At 47.1% G+C, this 19,271-nt stretch overlaps 1 protein-coding gene across 1 annotated transcript in view; it reads left to right on the top strand.

The window, feature by feature from the left end:
* The first annotated feature begins 1,423 nt into the window (after nt 1-1,423).
* Nucleotides 1,424-19,271, top strand: part of LOC119435032 (DNA excision repair protein ERCC-6-like) — a 30,687-nt gene continuing 12,839 nt past the window's right edge. Inside the window, exon 1 of the mRNA XM_037702003.2 lies at nt 1,424-1,664. Coding sequence (XP_037557931.1) covers nt 1,425-1,664 — 240 coding nt within the window. The 5' untranslated portion in view covers nt 1,424. The remainder of the gene's footprint in view (nt 1,665-19,271) is intronic.

The following is a 19,271-nucleotide window of genomic DNA, read 5'->3' as shown; positions in this document are numbered from 1 at the left end:
CGGACATCGGCAACGCGTAAAACAACTTCAAAAGAAAACAAACAAGACATTTCGGCTCCGGCATGGGAGCTTTGCTCACATAGTTACACGTGAAGAAAAAAAGATGGTATGCTTACAGTATTCACCCCCAAAACGACGCTGTTAGAAAGCGTCGGCACCGAAGCTTTTGGCACACTCAGTGGAAGTACTTTATAAAAACATTGTAGTCAATTTTCTTTGCATGGACCATTATTAGTAATTCTTATATTGCATTGAACTTAAGACCGTAAAAATATTATTTACATTGAAAAAATTTTTTAAAATAACGTGGCAGAAACCCTTTCAAGGCAACAGATGTTTAATACCTGACGCTCTCGGAATAAATGTTGCCTGAACACTTTTGTTAATGAACCTGCCAACGAACATTTTCATGGCCCAATTGAAAGCACAAATGTCTAGTTACCCAAATGGAAACTTCGGGAGCCAATGGGACACACCAGTTGGTTTTGCGAATCCAACTGGACATGCGACTCGGTTTTGCAAACTCAATTGGGCACTCCATTTGGTTTTGCATGCCTTATTGAACGCATAATCTGGTTTCCCGAACCTAGTACGACAATTCAAATGGCGTACACAAGTCCAATTGGCTTTCACTTAAACCATGTGAAATCCGTTTGGAGTCAAATGGTAATTTAATAAACATTTAATAAACATTTAATAAACCCAAAGGAGTCGACAGGTTTTATTTGACTGGGTGGGAAGCTCTGGCCGTAGAGTTTCTCACTATATTACCTAGAGGGAAAACTGGCGCTGCTGCGCCGTGGTATCCATGGGAATGCCGGTATATTGTGACTTTGGATTGGCATCGTTTTAGGAGAGCCAGAAAGCCTTGAAATGCACCTGGTCGTACCATTCTGTCTGCCACAATGATTCATTTCCTGCTAAAACAGCACATAAAAAGTGGCTTTAGCTTTATTATTACACGTAAACATGTTTTGTTTAATTGTGGAGACTTACTTTTGGATGTACAATTATATGCAACATAAAAAGTATCAGCTGGCCGCTAAAGTTGGAGGCCAGACGACAACATTCTCGCTCGCTTTGGAACAACTTGTCGTCTGTTCTTGCTTTTCTTTGTTTGATTCTGCATTGTAGGTGAGTAAACTTTATTGAGAGATTTAATATGGGTGAATGAAAGCCTTTTGTGTAGATTTTATTTTAAGAATGCGTTATTTGTGTAGCCAAATCCACGTTTTAGACGAAGTGTCTTACAACACCAGCCAACACATGCCTCGCAGACACATATCCTGTCATTCCCATGATGGCACATCACCCTTTAAAAAACTCGCATAGACGGTGGCGCCAGATTACCCTCTAGGTGTTATAGTGAGAAACTCTATGGCTGGGACAGGCTGCTTGCTGCCTCATTGCGTTGACTGAAACGTATGCCATATTTGATCATGCAGGTGTTTGTGGGCCTGATCAATCTGCGCAAGATCTGCAACCACCCAGACCTCTATGATGGGGGGCCGAAAGTGTTTCGTGACACAGATGTTGCCGCACTGCCGCCTGAGATGCGCTATGGTTTCCCTGGCCGCTCAGGAAAGATGGCTGTTGTGGAGTCCCTGCTACGGCTCTGGAAGAAACAGGGCCATCGGGTGCTGCTCTTTACGCAAAGCCGCCAGGTGAGTCGCATGTCAGGTGGGAACACTCAAGCAAGCTGGCGTCTGCAAGTGTTATTAGAAGGTATGCGCAAATGCCAGAACCAGGCTTTCTCTCCACGTGAGCCCAGTATTCACCTCGTGCAGTGATCACTTTTTCAACTGTTTATCAAAGACGGAATAGTTGTTGAAGCACACTTAAAATGTGTTTTCTTTTTTGACAAGTGTGGCAAGTCGGGCATGTTGGTAAAGTTGCATAATAAGCAGTGAGTGAGAATTTTTCTTTTTTTATTTATCTAGCTGTTCTGCAGTGTCTCTGTATTGTAGATTGAAGAAATCCAAGCAAAACTCGCAATGTATGAGCACCGTGAAATAAGTAGGTACATTTCATTTCATCTGTCAGCTTTTTACTGGCTATTACAGGAGTGGATGCATGCATAAACAAAAGAAGTGCATTTTCAAAAAAAAAAAAAGGTTATTTGTGACATCGGAAGCAAGGTATTAACGTGCACTGAAATCGCACAGTACAGGGACCTCTAGCATTTCGCCTCGATCGAAATGCGATAGCCGGGGCCCAAACGGCGTCTTTCGGGTAAGCAACTGGGCACCGTAACCACTGAGCCACCGCGATGGCATTTGACCATTCGCATCGGTATCGCAGAGCAGAATCGCAGAAAAGTTAGCGATTTCCGTGCATGCATATAGTAAGTTTCGGCCACATTCTAAAAGCATTTACGAATTAACGGAGGCCAATTATGAATTGCAATCTCGTGCCCAACACTACAGGTTTCCTTTTGTTAGAAGTGTGGTAAATTCGCAAGCATTTAAGTTAGTCCCATTTCAGTCGACCTAAGCTTCTTGCACTAAATGACTTTTGAGAATGTACAGTATTTGTGAATGCATATTGAAAAGCAGAAACAAGGCATATGACGCAGAAAACATGTGCATGTACACATGCACAGCTTACCACTTCATCCTCCATCTTGCAGCAATAAAAGTGCCATTGCGAAATGCAAAAAACGCCCGTGTGCTTGTGTTGTAGGGCACGTTAAAGGACCCCAGGTGGTCAAAATTAATCAGGAACCCTCCACCACGGCGGGCCTCATAATTAAAACTAATTTTGGCACGTAAAACCCCAGAAATAAGAAAAAAGTGCCATTGAAGTTTTTCTAGTTTTTCGGCAGTCCCATTACGTGCCTTGAAGACAACAGTCTGCGTTCATTGCATGTCCTCACTAAGATGATCTGCTTGCTGCTCCGGGCACGGCCGCCTGGATTGGCGCGCACGGCGGGGTTGCTACGGCCGTCCCATTCAACGCACGCCCCATTGAAAACATGTAATTGAGGAAGTTGGCCCGCGCACCGTCAGGCGGCGCTGTGCTCCCACCCCTCTGCTGACGGCATCGCGGCCCTGCAGATGCTTGGAGAGATGCGCATTTGACATTGTGCACGTGGTGAAGATAGGTTGATTGTTGGCCTAAAGTGGCCTGACAGTTGCAAGAAACGGCACGAGAATCAAGGCACGTGGTGATAGATTCTTAAGCCGGCTTTACACAGCGAGGGTGTTTCTTTGTAGCATAATGATGCAGCTAACGCATAGGCAGGGTGTTTACGCGACTTCGTGTGGCACATTGCATGCGCCTTGAGACGTATTCTGGCGAGTGAGTTGCCGCTGTGCCTAAGCGCTTCCCCTCACCACGCTTGTCATTCTTTTCTTGCGCTCGCTTTTCCCTTCAAAAAGAAAAGTATTTCATCATCGTGGTCACTGTATGGCTACGTTCTCGGGTCGAGCGCTGTGTTCACAGAAGTCTTCATATACAGGCATCACGGGGGTAATAATACTTTTGCAGTACATCTTCTCCAGCCTGATATATCAGCCGAATTAATTATTCGGGGCCCTTGCATGCGCGTCGCATTTACATTGTGAAGTTCCCACGATACATCAGTGGTGCTGAAGCGGCTTTTCCTTCTAGCCTCGAACTGCTATATGTTACTTGGAAGTGTTGCTGCTGAAGGCCCTGTGTAACTAGAATATATGCTTTCATATGCATTTCACATTGTTGTACCACATTGAATTGAGGCAAGTGATTTGTTTTATAATCTCGCCTGAAATTCTGCGTGTAATTTACTGTATTTTTCAAAAACATGCCGTACTGCTGCGTGCCCTGCTGCAAGTCTAGCACCAAGAAAAAGCTTGGTCTAAGTTTTCACGCATTTCCAGTGGAGGAAACTGGAGCAGTGGAGCTTTAATTTGTCCTCATGTAGAGAGCTGCCCTCTTTTTGCTTGCCAGGCAAACGAAAAGCATGCATCAGCGATTTCTTCATGAATTGCAAGCAAATTTATAAAGCCCCTACTCTCAAATACTGGTGCAGTCGTTACGGGCACAGCGGCTTACCGCAAAAAACTAATGAGTAAGCCACTGAGCCAGAAAGCTCTCCGCGTTTGAAGGAGTACTGCGAGTGCACAAGCGCTGTGTGTTTGCTATCGTAAATAAATTGTAGGTATTGTGAATGTGTTATGCTGGTAATTTCGCCATGAATACAAAGATGGCATTCAATATTTACTGATGGCTCAGAAAGTTGCTGAAAAATGTCTGTCCGTGGCTGTCGACTCAGGTAAGCAGCTTGATACTTCGTACAGGAAGACGCGCGATGAGTTCGCTTACTTAACACGCTTATTTAACACAATAAACAGCGCATTCGATGTACAGATGCAAGACTGCCGCGACTTCAGCTCTCCATTTAAGGGGGGACGCGGCTTTCGGTACCAACTTTCTTGTTTCTTGGTGGATGTCAATGAAAATTGGTACATAGAATAAGAATGGCTCTATGATGCTTTCATAAACATTTCAAAGCGGTACCATGAAAACTTTTTGCTAGACAAATTATTTCTTTCTTGAACCTCGTGGAGGGACTGGAGGATTTACGAAATCAAGTGAAAAGTTTGTTAAATACTGTATGCACAGCCAAATGTATGCAGAAGGGGATAGCGTTCTCGAAATAATTTTTTTTCAACACTAAAATTTGTAGTTCATGGTTTCTCCAGTCCCACTGCAGTGAGCACGCTTACACTGCAAACAAGGAACCCTACTACGAATTCTTAAAACACTAGGATAAAAAAGAAGAGCGCTATCCCCTAAAGTACAGTTCAGTGAGTCTGACAAAACAAACGCAATCAAAATGTGTAAAGTAGTTACCAAGATATCTGCTCCACGAGCTGAGCAACATGCCAAAAAAAACTGTACTGAGAAAACAAGGTTCAAAGTTGTCAAAATTTAATAGGCACCAGGGTTATAGTCTTTTGTGTCCTTTGCGATGCGGCATCGCTTGACCATCTGACCTGATGGTCTGATGAGCTTTTGCAGCTTTCTTTTTCCGCATTGCATCTTTTTCGGCTGGGTTCCTGAACAGTTTCGCCAATACGCGTGGACGATGTTCCATCCGTGCTTGAGGTGCTCAGCTGCACGTCCGCGTCGCGCTGCATGCCACCGTCATTGTCACTGCTGAAGTCGCCGGAGCAAACTTTGTTTTAGAGATCGGTGGCTTCGACTTATGAGCACCAAATTGATGCGCAGTCTTGCATTTCTTCTTGAACAATCGCCGGCCCATGATAACAGACGAGAGCCGTTCTCCAAGCTAAGAAGGGCTGAGCTTGACAACGTTTTTCGTTTCTCTAACAAGCGAGCGCCGGTCCGTTATCATAAGTGAGATACAATCTCTAAACCCCGCTGCGACGACTTGAAAAGACGCGAAATCGGCTCCTCAGTGCCGTCAGCGCGGCGATTCTAGCCACCGTAGCGGCGAGCAGACGACCTTTCCGCCGGTTGCTAAGGGCAACCGCCCGGGAGACCAATCCGGAGCCGCGTACAGTCACGTGGCGCGCGCTGCCGATCAGAAACCGCCGCGAGACCTTGAAACTTTTGCTTGCTGTGCACTTGCTCTTGCCTGGTGCAGCTGGCCGAGGCGCCAGATTTGAAGACGGAGAATCGCGCTATCCATAGAGACCAAGATGGCGGCGCTAGGTTACGCGGTTGCGGAGATATCGCGGCTTGAAAAATGCCGTTTTTTCGCTATGTTCGAGAAACTCCTCGCCACCTTAGCTTCGATAAACATTTTTTACATCATTTCTGCGCGATTTTCCGTGACGAAATTTTGAAATAAAATAGAAAAGAAGTCATACAAACTGAAAATGTGATTTTCGAAAAATCGTTTTTTTGGCCAAGTATTGCGATGCGAAAGCCGCGTCCCCCCTTAAAAGCACCGAGTCATATCTCACGCTTTCCAAGGCGTATTTTGACAGTCAATTGGTCAAGCTGGGGAAAATGCAAGTTATAAACAAAAGTTTGCGGGCTGCGGATTCGCGAAAAAAAAATAAAAAATCTTGGTTGCCTCGTCAGTCAGCTGGCATTCCTTCTAGCAGATAGAGCTCGAATGCCTTCTTTCGCGTGCAGGCTTTCCATTGGCATGCTGCGCTTTAGTGCGCGGGAATAATTTTCCCGCAAAACTTTGGCTTACGAGTGTACGCGTTTCGGGCAGCATCATCCTGACAGAGGCTGGAGTGCAAAGAAGAAAAAAAAATAGCGTCAGGGACATCGGTGCTTTTAAGTGCCTTTTTGTTCGGCACAACTTCTCGCAGTTTGTTATAAAGCGATATTTTCATTATAGCGCGAATTATAGCGCAAATCGTCTCGCGCGCAGCCGTAGCAAGGGAGTTGAGGGGTGGGAGGTGCGCGCCGTGGTGCGGCGAAAGCAGCGGTCTCCGCTGCTTTCGCCCTCTCCGTTCGAATGGGACGGCCGGAGCAACCCTGCCACGCGCGTAGATCCAGGCGGCCGTGCTCTGGGGTTGTAACTGGGGGAAGGTGTTTGGAGCCCAGCAAAAACGAAAATCGCACGACATCATCGTCCAGCGGATCGGGCAGCTCTCTGCCTCTAAACATCAGCTTTTGGCGATACCGATCTTTTGCTTCGGTGCTAAGCGCCTTAAAGTAGTCGCTCGTCATCTCGACAATATTGACGATGTAGAATCAGCTCATCACTGATTCCACCAAGCAGTGCAAACATCGACACGCCGGCGTCACGTCGCGCATGCCTTCAAACAACATAGCCGGAAGTGCTTCTAGCTCTCCTGCCGGAAGTTCCGATGGGGCGACCAATCAGCGGAAAGCGACGTTTGTTTGTAAACACTGAAACCGTCTCTACGGAATATCTATGAGCCAAAACCAATTTTAGGGCCACAACGCGTCATAGACACCATCTTTATATAGCAAATACGGATCTCAAGGGCCATACTTTTGCTGGCGGAAACTGAAAATATGTCATAGTTGTTGCCCCCGGCACTTTGGGCGGCCAATGCCATCGTCAAGCCACCAAGCCAAGCGACATGAAAAGTCAAAATGGCCGCTCGGGCCGGCGCGGGGTGGCAGTTCGCAACGTATGTTGCGGGAACGGTCCCACAGTTGCGATGCAACAACGGGGTTACCTATGCATTGGGTTCTATGGCAGCTGTGCCGGCACTGGCCAAAAACGACGTAACAGCCGGGGAAAACGCAGCCCCCGGGAACGTAACAGCGAGGTTCTACTGTAACACTATACGACGCTACGACGCCATCGTGACGCTCGCTCTTCGTTTCCGATGCCTTGCGCTTGTGCGAAACGACACGCGTCCACGCAACCGGGACCTGGTGCGACATTCTAAGGATGAGTGCTTTGAGGCGCGTTAGAATTGAGTAAATACGGTAAGCGTTTCTTTTTCGAATTTTCGTGTAGTACCTGCATATAACGAAATCCTCTTATAGCGAAGTTTTCCGGGAATTTGTGAATTTCGTTATATCCAGGTTTAACCGTATTTGCGATGTGTGAATATTTGAATAATGAAATTCGACTCGAACTGGTTAGTATTCAATTCGAATGACACTTTTACCATTTTAAATGTTCGAACCCCTAAACACAGTTAAACCTGCTTATAACGAACCTCCATATAACGAATTCCTGGATTTAACGAAGTTTTTCTATTCCCCGCCGTTACTTCATAGAAGCACATGTATTTGAAACCTCTACGCAACGAAGTGGCAGCACTTGAAATAACGAATTTTCCCTGCCGACAACCTAGAAATTTCACCCCAAATTTTGTCATTTTTGCGCGAGCAGCAACCGGAAGCACCTTCTCCGCTGCGACGGAATGCGAAGCGGTGGCCCCGCGCTTGGCGCGCTCGAATTCACAGCGACTGCGAGGCAGGCCTGCATCCCTCGACCAGGCAATCTTGCCGCCGCGGGCGTTACCTTTCCCTCTCCCGATAAAACGAGTCCAAAAATTGCCTGTGCGTTAGAATCGAATAGGACCCTAAATTTGCACTACCATATCGCGCTACCATATAGCTCCCGTAGTACACTGTACCCGTAGCTTCGACCATGTGCTGTAGTACGTGTGCTTAGGCATTAGTCTGCAAATTTAGGTAAACAGCAAATGTTTACAAGTTTATACAACCGATAAAACTACTGTCCTTACTTCGTATAGCTTTCTGCTAATTAGCTGTCGCAATCGATGCTTTGCCTTTCGGGAGAAACTGGGACTTTTTTGTTCATCGCAACTTTAGTGCATTGGGAGTAAAGCTTGAGCGATAGTTGTATTTCTTCATGAAAGCATGAGGTGCGCGGTACTGTAAAGGTTTTTTTGAAAGCTATCTGCGCTGTGTTTTTGCGGCTTAGCTCGCGTTGATGCGAGCGGCCGCACGAAGCACCACGAATTCGCTTGCTGCTGCTGCTGTGCTCATTCCCTCCAGCGTTTTGACAGTGCGTTTCCGCGGTCGCCGCTGTCGGGACGACCAGGGCGATTGTATTTAGTGTGTACTTGAGTACGACTGAGAGGGCCGAGCGGCACAGCACACCCTAGCTGAGGCACAAAACGAGAAAAAGTAGGCTGAAGGCGCCGCGAGCGAACTATGTAGGCGCGCACTGCAGCAGGCTCAGCTGGTGGCCGTCTCTGTCTCCAGTGCCGGTAAAAAGCAAAACTATTCCAATCTGTTTTTAAGCTTATATGGGCGAGGCCTGAGCCATTTTGACCTATGATGAAGGGCTATTGGTGGGTTCGGAATAAAAAGTTGCAGTTTTGCCTGAAAGGTGAAGTATCGATTGCGATAGCGAATTAGTACACGGCTGTATGAAGCAAAGATCGACGAGGTTGAAGGGAGCTTAAAGCACTTCTACCACCTGAAATACCATGGGCGAGACGACACTTTATTCCGAGAAGGAAAGATGGCGCCAACGTAAAACTAACACGAGCCGATGATTGATGATGGTTTTGTACGGATAATAATAATAATAATAATAATCTTTATTTTGGCAGGAAACAACAAAAGAAACAAATTACAATAGAGACACCTTCTTACGAGTCAACGAGGCAAAAGGCGCCTTTTTGGCACCTGCCGAGGCCTCGTTTCTCTGACGTACAGCACACAGCGATCAGCGCTGTCGAAAAAAAACGTATGTGCAAGTATACACTGCATAGGACACAAATAAAAAGTTGGGGGCAGGGGGATTTGGTCTCGAAGCAGGACATATAGACAAGCATTTTAAGTTCAGAATGCACTAGAGAACAGTAATTAAAAGATGTGAATGTTACAGGGCAACAAAGCAATGACTGTGCGTGTAAATATTACAACAAGAAACAATTCGGTACTTTCATACATTTTCTCCATTACATACATTTAGGTACATGAGACTGATCACACAAACAGGGCTTTCACTCGAGTTTTAAATGAAAAAATGGTCTTTGATTCTTGCACAATAGCAACTAGTTCCGGGTAGAAATTTAATAATTCAGGTATCTGGTAATCTAACAACTGCGTCCCGTAACATGTTCTAGTTTTTTTCTTCACATAAATATTCTGCCTAAGTGCATAATTAGATTCGGGTCTATTATGGTGCTAGAAATGTGGTAGGATCTGCCTTTAAATTGGGGAAAATCTTGAGCGCAAGGCGCTGGCAAAAAATATTAGAAATAGTCAAGGTACCATTTTTTTAAAGAAATGTAGTGAGTGTTGTTGCCATGATAAATTTTCAATGAATCGAATACACTTCTTTTGTAATACTTGGAGGTGATTTAAATTACCCTGAGTTCCCCAGACTAAAATACAATAGTGCGAGATTACCATGGAGAGGTAAAGCTGTCGTTTAAACCATGATGGTAGCATGAACCGTAACCTGTGTATCATACCTACTGTTCCGGACACATCAGCGCGAAGATATGCGACATGTTGTGTCCAACTGAGATGTTCATGGAAGTGGACGCCTACGAACTTATGTGTGGGTACTTGACTTATTGTTTTACCATTAAAGATTAGCTTTAAATTATTGCCGATTGCTTTATTAACAGTCATCCAAGCATTAGCCTGACTGTTTATACTGTTTATGTTAGCACCGTGAAAAAATACATTAGTGTCGTCAGCGTATAGCACAATGTCAGGTGTATCAGGTATGAGTACAATGTCATTTATATAGAGAAGAAACAAGAGGGGGCCTAGTATTGAGCCCTGAGAAACACCGTATTGTATTAATTTTAAACTGAATTCAACATCACCAGTGCTTACAAACTGATAGCGATTATGCAAGTAACTTCTAGTCCATGGGTTCTCAAAGTGGGTTCCGCGGAACCCTGGGGTTCCGCAGGCCCCTGCTCGGGGTTCCGCGAACCACTGATAAATTTTCCGTGGTCCCGCGCTAACCAAGTGGTTAAAACGGCGAAAATGAGGTGCGCTCGATCCACAGAACCTCCGTTACTCATGCCCGAGTGTCAAAAAGCACATCACACTGCGTAACGGCAACGCGCGAACTGCGCAATAAATTCGCAAGCCACTTGTAGCCACCCAACCTTTGAAAACGGGCATTACGCCTAAGCTTTGGCACTTAAATCTCGGAGGCCGTAATTTACCAACATGCGCATTTCTCCCGTTTGTAGATAGCGTAGGTGCCGATTGCGTGCGCACTGGCGTATACGTTGGAGGAATAAAAAAAGTGAAGAAAAAAATGCGCGAAGCATCGCAAATACGCGCTGCAGAAGAGCAAGCAAGAACTGCGCTAGCGTCCAACCGAAACGAAGCGGCGCAGTCCGCATCGCCATGCTCCGCAAGCGTGCGCGGCACGTGATTGACAGCAACGCCGGACCGCTTCGTGCCTAATTGCGCCCTTAAAAGACTTTATTCTTGCGTTTATCGTCGCGCGTAACACCGCGTTGGCGGCATGCCGCGTGCCTTCATAAGTGCGTAGTTGCCATCCATGATCGCGTCGATAACCACCGCAGTTTCGTCCGCAGCGGTTGAGGCAAACCGTGGTTTCGTTTTCACTCGGTGCGCGCGTCGGCTGCGTGCCTTCACAGATGCGTAGTCGCCAACCATGGCAGCGTCGATAGCGACCGCGGTTTCGTCCGCACTTCTTGCAGCGAACGATAGTTTCGTTTTGACTTGGTGCGTGCGTCGGCCGCCTGCCTTCTGAACCGCAAGGTCGCCGTCCATGATGGCGTCGATAGCGGCCGCGGTTTCGTCCGCACTTCTAGCGAACGGTAGTTTCGTTTTGACTTGGTGCGTGCGTCGGCCGCATGCCTTCTGAATGATCGCGTTGATAGCGGCCGCGGTTTCGTCCGCAGCGGTTGCGGCAAGCAGTAGTTTTGCTTTGACTCAGTGCAAAGCTGTCGAAGATTAAGAGCCCCGGCTACAACGCGATGGACGGACAATTTGTTGGCGAGCAGCTGACTGGCGAAAAAATAATCGGGATGTACGCGCGCGAGGCCTTCGCTGCTGCTAGCGCTAATCAGTCATGAGATGACAAGAATTTCAGCTTCCGCACTGGTCTTGTGCTATATAAACATAAACACAATTTGCTGATTCATTGAGTAAATAAAAGCGTGTTGACGTAGTTAAGCATTTGGTTATTGTTTTCTTGATACCCTCGATAATGCAACATTTCGTTAATTAGGACATATTAATTCGGTTAACTCGGGGGGCGGGGGGGGGGGGGGGTTCCTTGGCGCATCATGGAGCTTAGCAGGGTTCCCTGGAACGCACATGCTTGAGAACCCCTGTTCTAGTCAATTTAAGTGCATTGCCGCGGATACCGTACTTGTTAAGTTTATAAAAAAGAACGTCATGCTTGATTCAATCGAAAGCTTTCCTGAAATCTAAAAATATGCCAATAGAAAAGAGTCTATTTTCAATATTTGTTATCAGTTTTTCTTTTATTTCCATAAGAGCTGTTTGCTGTTGTGACCATATTGCTGTTGTGATATTATGCATCTCTTGTGTAAAAAATCATTTAACCTCCGATTAATTACGTACTCCGCTATCTTTGAAAAGATGGGGAGTACAGAAATAGGACGATAGTTGCCAAGACTATCTCTCGCGCCACTCTTATGCACCGCGCAGACGCGAGCAATTTTCATTTTCTCTGGGAAAACGCCTTGAGTCAAGATACCTTTACAGATATGGGCGAGGGGCGCGCACAGTACATCTGACAGCGCTTTTACTGGGCGAACAGCGATATTGTTATACCCACTTGCGCAGTTCTCTTTTCAAGCTTCTGATTATGCCTTCTATTTCAAGCGGTGTAACCGGAGACAAGAAAACGGAGCTCATTTCCTGCGTGTGCGGGTTATGTAGGGTGCTTTGAACATGTTGGCTTGCACCAGCCGAGAGAAAATGGCTGTTGAACTTATCTGCCAGGGGAACACCAGTATAAACTGTGCTGTCAACAACCAGTTCATTTAGAGCATTATCTGTTTTTTTAGAGATAGATTTCATCAGCGACCATGTTTTTTTTGGACAGCTATGTGTCACCGAAAACTTATGCAGATATGATGTTCGGGCTTTCTTAAGGTCAGCGTTTAAACAATTTCTAATTTTTTTTATATTCTTCTAGTTTGCTTCTAGTTTATATTCTTCTAGTTTGCTTATGTCCTTGATTTTTAGGAATCTATGAAATAGCTCTTCTCTATTTCTAATTCTTGCAAGTAATTCCTTTGTAATCCATGGCTTCCTAGCTTTTCAACATTTAACAAGAGGTCTGATAGGAAATGCTGTCTCATACGATTGCAAAACCTTATTTAGAAACAAACTATAAGCATCATCAGGGTTCTCAGTGCTTGAATACATCATTCCATACAATATTTGACAATAGATTACGGAAATGACTAATGCCACTGTCTGTAATACATCTACGAACAGACTGATTTTTAGTTACTTTACGTTTAGAGTATACAGGCATGAAGAAAAATAATGGCAGATGATCACTAATACCTGTCGATAGAACACCAGCAAATACATTGTCATCGAAGCAGCTTGTCAGGCACAGGTCAAATAATGTGTTACTGTTCATTGTAACACGGGTTGGAGCAATAATAACATTAATGAGACCGGCGGAATGTACCAGATAAAGAAAATTGCCGCAACTAGTGTCATCAGGAAGCAAATTTATATTGAAGTCTCCAACTATGACAACTGGTACATTATGGGTTAATAAATATTCACTTAATTCTTCAAAGAAATTGTAGAACGCAGGTAGGGAGCCAGAAGGTGGATGGTAAAGAACGGAGACCACAAACGAGGGATTCGAGATAGCCAAAGATTCATAGTCGTCAGTAATTACTGAATATTTCAGTATGACGTACGAAATGAGCTGCCTAATGTAAAGCCCTACGCCACCTCCCCTTCGTTTATCGTGGAAGAGGGCTTCGCATTGGTAGTCGTCGAACTGTACCAGATCTTCTTTGCATGAAAACCAGGTTTCTGTAAATGCCAGAATGTTAAACTCATGTTCCAAAGACGTTAAATGCGTACTTACTTCAACATGCTTATTTCGCAAGCTGCGTGCGTTCAAGTGAAATAAGGAAAATTTATTCTGTAGCTCCCGTGCTTGTGTTAAAAAATTTCTAAGCGAGATACCGTCAACTGGGTTGAAGTTAGTGGTCGGGCTGGGCATCAACGGGGTGAGGCAGGAGGAGGCACGTGCCTTTTAACTTAAGCGATTTTAGCAAGATCGGCCTCAGTCTTTATCTTGTTCGCCTTCCCTCTTTCTGACAAGGATCCTGCCGTTCTTCTGCCAAATGAACTTGTTCCGTTCCCTTTCTCTTGGCCAACCAGAGCAGTTTCTTGTTGTGCGGCGTCAAGTTGTCGAAGAAACGGATACCAGGAAGTTTGGTCTTTAGTTGTGGCCTCTGTTCGAGCCAGTTTTCTTTGGTTGCTTGCAAAGCAAAGCGAGCAATAATGACAGGAACCTTGTCAGGCTTTGATGGAAGCCTGTGCACGGTGTCCAGGTCCCTCTCAGTTACCTCTGCTATGTTCAGCCTGCGTGCAATATTATTCAGCTCGCGTAGTAGGTTCTCACGCTCAGTTGGTTTAATCCCGTGAATTTACAGATTCTGGCAGCGACTGTATTGATTGAGGTCGTTCAGCTCTTTTCAGCGCCCTTACTTCCTCAGCCGATGAGCCGCTTTCAACTTTTTCTACTCTTGCCGTAAGTTCACTAATCGCTTTTCCCTGCAAAGTCACTACTGTCAAAAGCGTGTCGTAACGGGATGACAGCTCTTGAACGTATTTTTCTATGCTGACGACAGTTTCCTTATCCGACATGAGCTCATCAACTTTGCTCAGAAGTGGGAGAAGTGCACCTAATCTTTGGTTCATCAAAGACAGCTTCGCTGCGATGTCCATATCATATTCAGCCTTAGGCTTCCCTGAGTTTTGGCTACACCTCAACCTAGAGGTTTTGCAAGACGGGCATAGCCACGTCTTGTTTCTTGTCTATGTCCGGTTTGGCCTTAACAGCTGCCACTCCCACCCCTGAGTAAGTCCCGGCATGATACACGAAAAAACATTCGGAGCATGTTATTACTATCGAGTCCTTTGTGAACAACTCGTTGCATGATAAGCAGGAATCAAATGAGGCATCATCGGACAAATGTTGGCATGAACAGTAAAAAAAAAAACCCAACAGCAGCAACAACAGCAGTACCAGCAGCAGCAGCAGGAGCAGAAGTGGAAAAAAAGAAAGAACGACTTCAGCAGTGAAATTAAAAAACCAACCTGAAAGGTTTGAAGACAGGAATTACTTCAGCCTGACAGTCTACCACTGCTGCTGTGTGCTGTGTAGCGAGAGCCTGGATCTGTGCGGTCTTCTTATAAGCTTGGGGAGCTGACGTAGGTAGCGACGCTCCAGGCAGCAGCGCGCGCAGGCGCGGTGGTTTGGGTCAACGTCACTTGTCTGAAAGGTTTGAAGACAGGAATTACTTACCCGACAGTCTACCGCTGCTGCTGCGTGCTGTGTAGCGAGAGCCTAGATCCGTGCAGTCTTCTTATAAGCTTGGGGAGCTGACGTAGGTAGCGGCGCTCCAGGCAGCAGGGCGTGCAAACGAGGTGGTTCGGGTTAACGTCACTTGTCTGGAAGGTATGAAGACAGGAATTACTTCAGCCCGACAGTCTACCGCTGCTGCTGCCTGCTGTGTAGCGAGAGCCTGGATCCGTGCGGTCTTCTTATAAACTTGGGGAGCTGACGTAGGTAGCGGCGCTCCAGGCAGCAGGGCGTGCAAACGAGGTGGTTCGGGTTAACGTCACTTGTCTGGAAGGTTTGAAGACAGGAATTACTTCAGCCCGACAGTCTACCGCTGCTGCTGCGTGCTGTGTAGCGAGAGCCTGGATCCGTGCGGTCTTCTTATAAGCTTGGGGAGCTGACGTAGGTAGCGGCGCTCCAGGCAGCAGGGCGTGCAAACGTGGTGGTTCGGGTTACCGTCACTTGTCTGGAAGGTTTGAAGACAGGAATTACTTCAGCCCGATAGTCTACCGCTGCTGCTGCGTGCTTTGTAGCGAGAGCCTGGATCCGTGCGGTCTTCTTATAAGCTTGGGGACCTTGCGTAGGTAGCTGCGCTCCAGGCAGCGGGGTGCGCAGGCGCGGTGGTTCGGGTCGACGTCACTTTTCTGAAAGGTTTGAAGACAGGAATTACTTCAGCCCGATAGTCTACCGCTGCTGCTGCGTGCTGTGTAGCGAGAGCCTGGATCCGTGCGGTCTTCTTATAAGCTTGGAGACCTGGCGTAGGTAGCTGCGCTCCAGGCAGCGGGGTGCGCAGGCGCGGTCGTTCGGGTCGACGTCACTTTTCTGAAAGGTTTGAAGACAGGAATTACTTCAGCCCGATAGTTTACCGCTGCTGCTGCGTGCTGTGTAGAGAGAGCCTGGATCCGTGCGGTCTTCTTATAAGCTTGGGGACCTGGCGTAGGTAGCTGCGCTCCAGGCAGCGGGGTGCGCAGGCGCGGTGGTTCGGGTTGACGTCACTTGTCTGGAAGGTATGAAGACAGGAATTACTTCAGCCCGACAGTCTACCGCTGCTGCTGCCTGCTGTGTAGCGAGAGCCTGGATCCGTGCGGTCTTCTTATAAACTTGGGGAGCTGACGTAGGTAGCGGCGCTCCAGGCAGCAGGGCGTGCAAACGAGGTGGTTCGGGTCGACGTCACTTTTCTGAAAGGTTTGAAGACAGGAATTACTTCAGCCCGATAGTCTACCGCTGCTGCTGCGTGCTGTGTAGCGAGAGCCTGGATCCATGCGGTCTTCTTATAAGCTTGGGGACCTGGCGTAGGTAGCTGCGCTCCAGGCAGCGGGGTGCGCAGGCGCGGTGGTTCAGGTCGACGTCACTTTTCTGAAAGGTTTGAAGACAGGAATTACTTCAGCCCGACCGTCTACTGCTGCTGCTGCGTGCTGTGTAGCGAGAGCCTGGATCCGTGCGGTCTTCTTATAAGCTTGGGGACCTGGCGTAGGTAGCTGCGCTCCAGGCAGCGGGGTGCGCAGGCGCGGTGGTTCGGGTCGACGTCACTTTTCTGAAAGGTTTGAAGACAGGAATTACTTCAGCCCGATAGTCTACCGCTGCTGCTGCGTGCTGTGTAGCGAGAGCCTGGATCCGTGCGGTCTTCTTATAAGCTTGGGGACCTGGCGTAGGTTGCTGCGCTCCAGGCAGCGGGGTGCGCAGGCGCGGTGGTTCGGGTCGACGTCACTTTTCTGAAAGGTTTGAAGACAGGAATTACTTCAGCCCGACCGTCTACTGCTGCTGCTGCGTGCTGTGTAGCGAGAGCCTGGATCCGTGCGGTCTGCTTATAAGCTTGGGGAGCGGACGTAGGTAGCGGCACTCCAGGCAGCAGGGCGCGCAGGCGCGGTAGTTCGGGTCAACGTCACTTGTCTGAAAGGTTTGAAGACAAGAATTACTTCAGCCCGACCGTCTACCGCTGCTGCTGCATGCTGTGTAGCGAGAGCCTGGATTCGTGCGGTCTGCTTATAAGCTTGGGGAGGTGACGTAGGTAGCTGCGTTCCAGGCAGCGGGGTGCGCAGGCGCGGTGGTTTGGGTCGACGTCACTTGTCTGAAAGGTTTGAAGACAGGAATTACAGGGTGCGTACAGGTCCTTGAAATCTTTGAAAACCCTTGAAATTGAAAAGTGCATTTCCAAGGCCCTTGAAAGTCCTGGAATTTTTTTCCTTCCTTGAAAATCCTTGAATTTCGTGAGCAATGCACTCTTGATATCGACATTGCGACCTCCTTTCTGTGGCAGATCGGCGTCAAACTCACCACACATGGTTACGTTTTGCAGAACTGCGCGGAAAAATAAAAGGCTTCACCGCGTCAAACCCGCGAATGGAGCGAGAGACTTGTGCCGCGCTTTGGTGCTGGCTCGGTTGGCAGTTTACGCTGCTTTCCTCACCCTATCGTTCGTTTTACTCCTCGCCCGTCGGTCTGCCTTGTGCCACTTTCACTCTTGTGCGCGAGGTGAAGCTAGTGAAGCTAAAGAGAGCTATAGTAGAGCAACTTTACCACTGATGCTCAGTGCCTTTGGGTAGAGGTTTGTTATAATATTATTTATGATAATATAAGTGCAATACCATTACTGTATTTTCCACTCTATAAGTCGCATCTTTGTATATAAGACTCAGCCCCCTCAAAACGGCAGTTTTTCCGAAAAAAACAACACGTGTATAAGTCGCACGGGTGTATAAGATGCACCTGTTCTTTCGGTAAGCGATTTAAAAATGTTAGTGACCTTTCGCTCCGTGAATACGGGTCATGCGGAAGCGTATGGGTGCCATATAGTTCCACTCAGGCGCATTTCTGCCGTCGTGGTTGCTGCGATGTTCGTATAAAGTCCAAGGGCGATAACATCGTCCCCACGCGCCGTATGCTGTATTATGTGCGAATGAAGGCGTGTGACGGTGAGCCAAATCGCACGCAAAGGAAGAAAGCGGGAAGGCAGCCCGGGAGGAGGGGGGGAGGGCTGCCTGTACTCTAGAGCAACTGCGTAGATTCACGCAGCGGCGCACGCCATATCTGGACAGCAATCTGCAGATGCGACGATTTCGCGGTCGATCGACTCGCGGTCGGCGTACCGCCACCTGTGTTGCTGCACAATCCTTCTCGTGCCCGAACTTGATCACGAGAACCCGGCACCTCGATAGCGCTCACAGAACCCGTAGCAATTAAGTCAACCAGCGCGCTTCGCGTGGCCATAGCATCGGATCCGATTTTGACGGCAGTTCTTCTGAAAAAAAAAAACATACATAGGGGGGGGGGGTCGCACTGTTCTAAGACGCACCGAGTAAAAATTTAAAAAAAATGCGTCTTATACACCAGAAAATGTGGTATGCTGAATGTTTTGGAAATGTTTGATGAACCAACCCAGCTAATGCTGCAGAAGCCTGAGCAGCTGTTGTGAGTGTTAGTTGTGTTAACTTTTAATATTGCGGACTTGAGAAATGATCAAGACAAGGCATGTTTTACAATATTGCAGTATACATCTATTTGTTATAATATAATGGATGTGTAGGAAGACAACACCGAATGATTTGTAAATGTGCGGTAAACTTACCCAGTTAATACTGGAGAAGTCAGAGTAGCTGTTGGGAGCATTCATTGTGTTTTGTGAACTTCTTTTTTGGTATTGTGAACTTGCAAAGTGATCAAGGCCAGATATTATTAACATCATTGTAATATATATTTATTAATTTTTATTTTAGTGCAATAACCCTATGCTGAATGTTTTCAATATTTTTGGTGAACTTTGCCCAGCTTATACCGGAGAAATCTCAGCCGCTGTCGTAAGCGTTCATCTTGTGTTGTGATATAGAGAAGTTATCAAGGCTAGACATTTTTATTATAATTGTCATATAGATTTATTTATTGTAAGTGAAATAAAACTGGTCATTTTTGGAAATGTTAGAGTAAAGAAATCCTACTTTGGATGCTGCTTTGAGTCCTTGAAAAACCTGTGACGGGTTCTGGAAAGTCCTGGAATATCCTTGAATTCTTGCCTTAGAAACCTGTACGAACCCTGAATTACTTCAGCCCGATAGTCTACCGCTGCTGCTGCGTGCTGTGTAGCGAGAGCCTGGATCCGTGCGGTCTTCTTATAAGCTTGGGGACCTGGCGTAGGTAGCTGCGCTCCAGGCAGCGGGGTGCGCAGGCGCGGTGGTTCGGGTCGACGTCACTTTTCTGAAAGGTTTGAAGACAGGAATTACTTCAGCCCGATAGTCTACCGCTGCTGCTGCGTGCTGTGTAGCGAGAGCCTGGATCCGTGCGGTCTTCTTATAAGCTTGGGGACCTGGCGTAGGTAGCTGCGCTCCAG

This window comes from Dermacentor silvarum, unplaced genomic scaffold (assembly GCF_013339745.2).
Source record: "Dermacentor silvarum isolate Dsil-2018 unplaced genomic scaffold, BIME_Dsil_1.4 Seq393, whole genome shotgun sequence".
Lineage (NCBI taxonomy): Eukaryota > Metazoa > Arthropoda > Arachnida > Ixodida > Ixodidae > Dermacentor > Dermacentor silvarum.
Note: the sequence above shows the minus strand (reverse complement) of the source record. Positions and strands in the feature narration are given on the sequence as shown.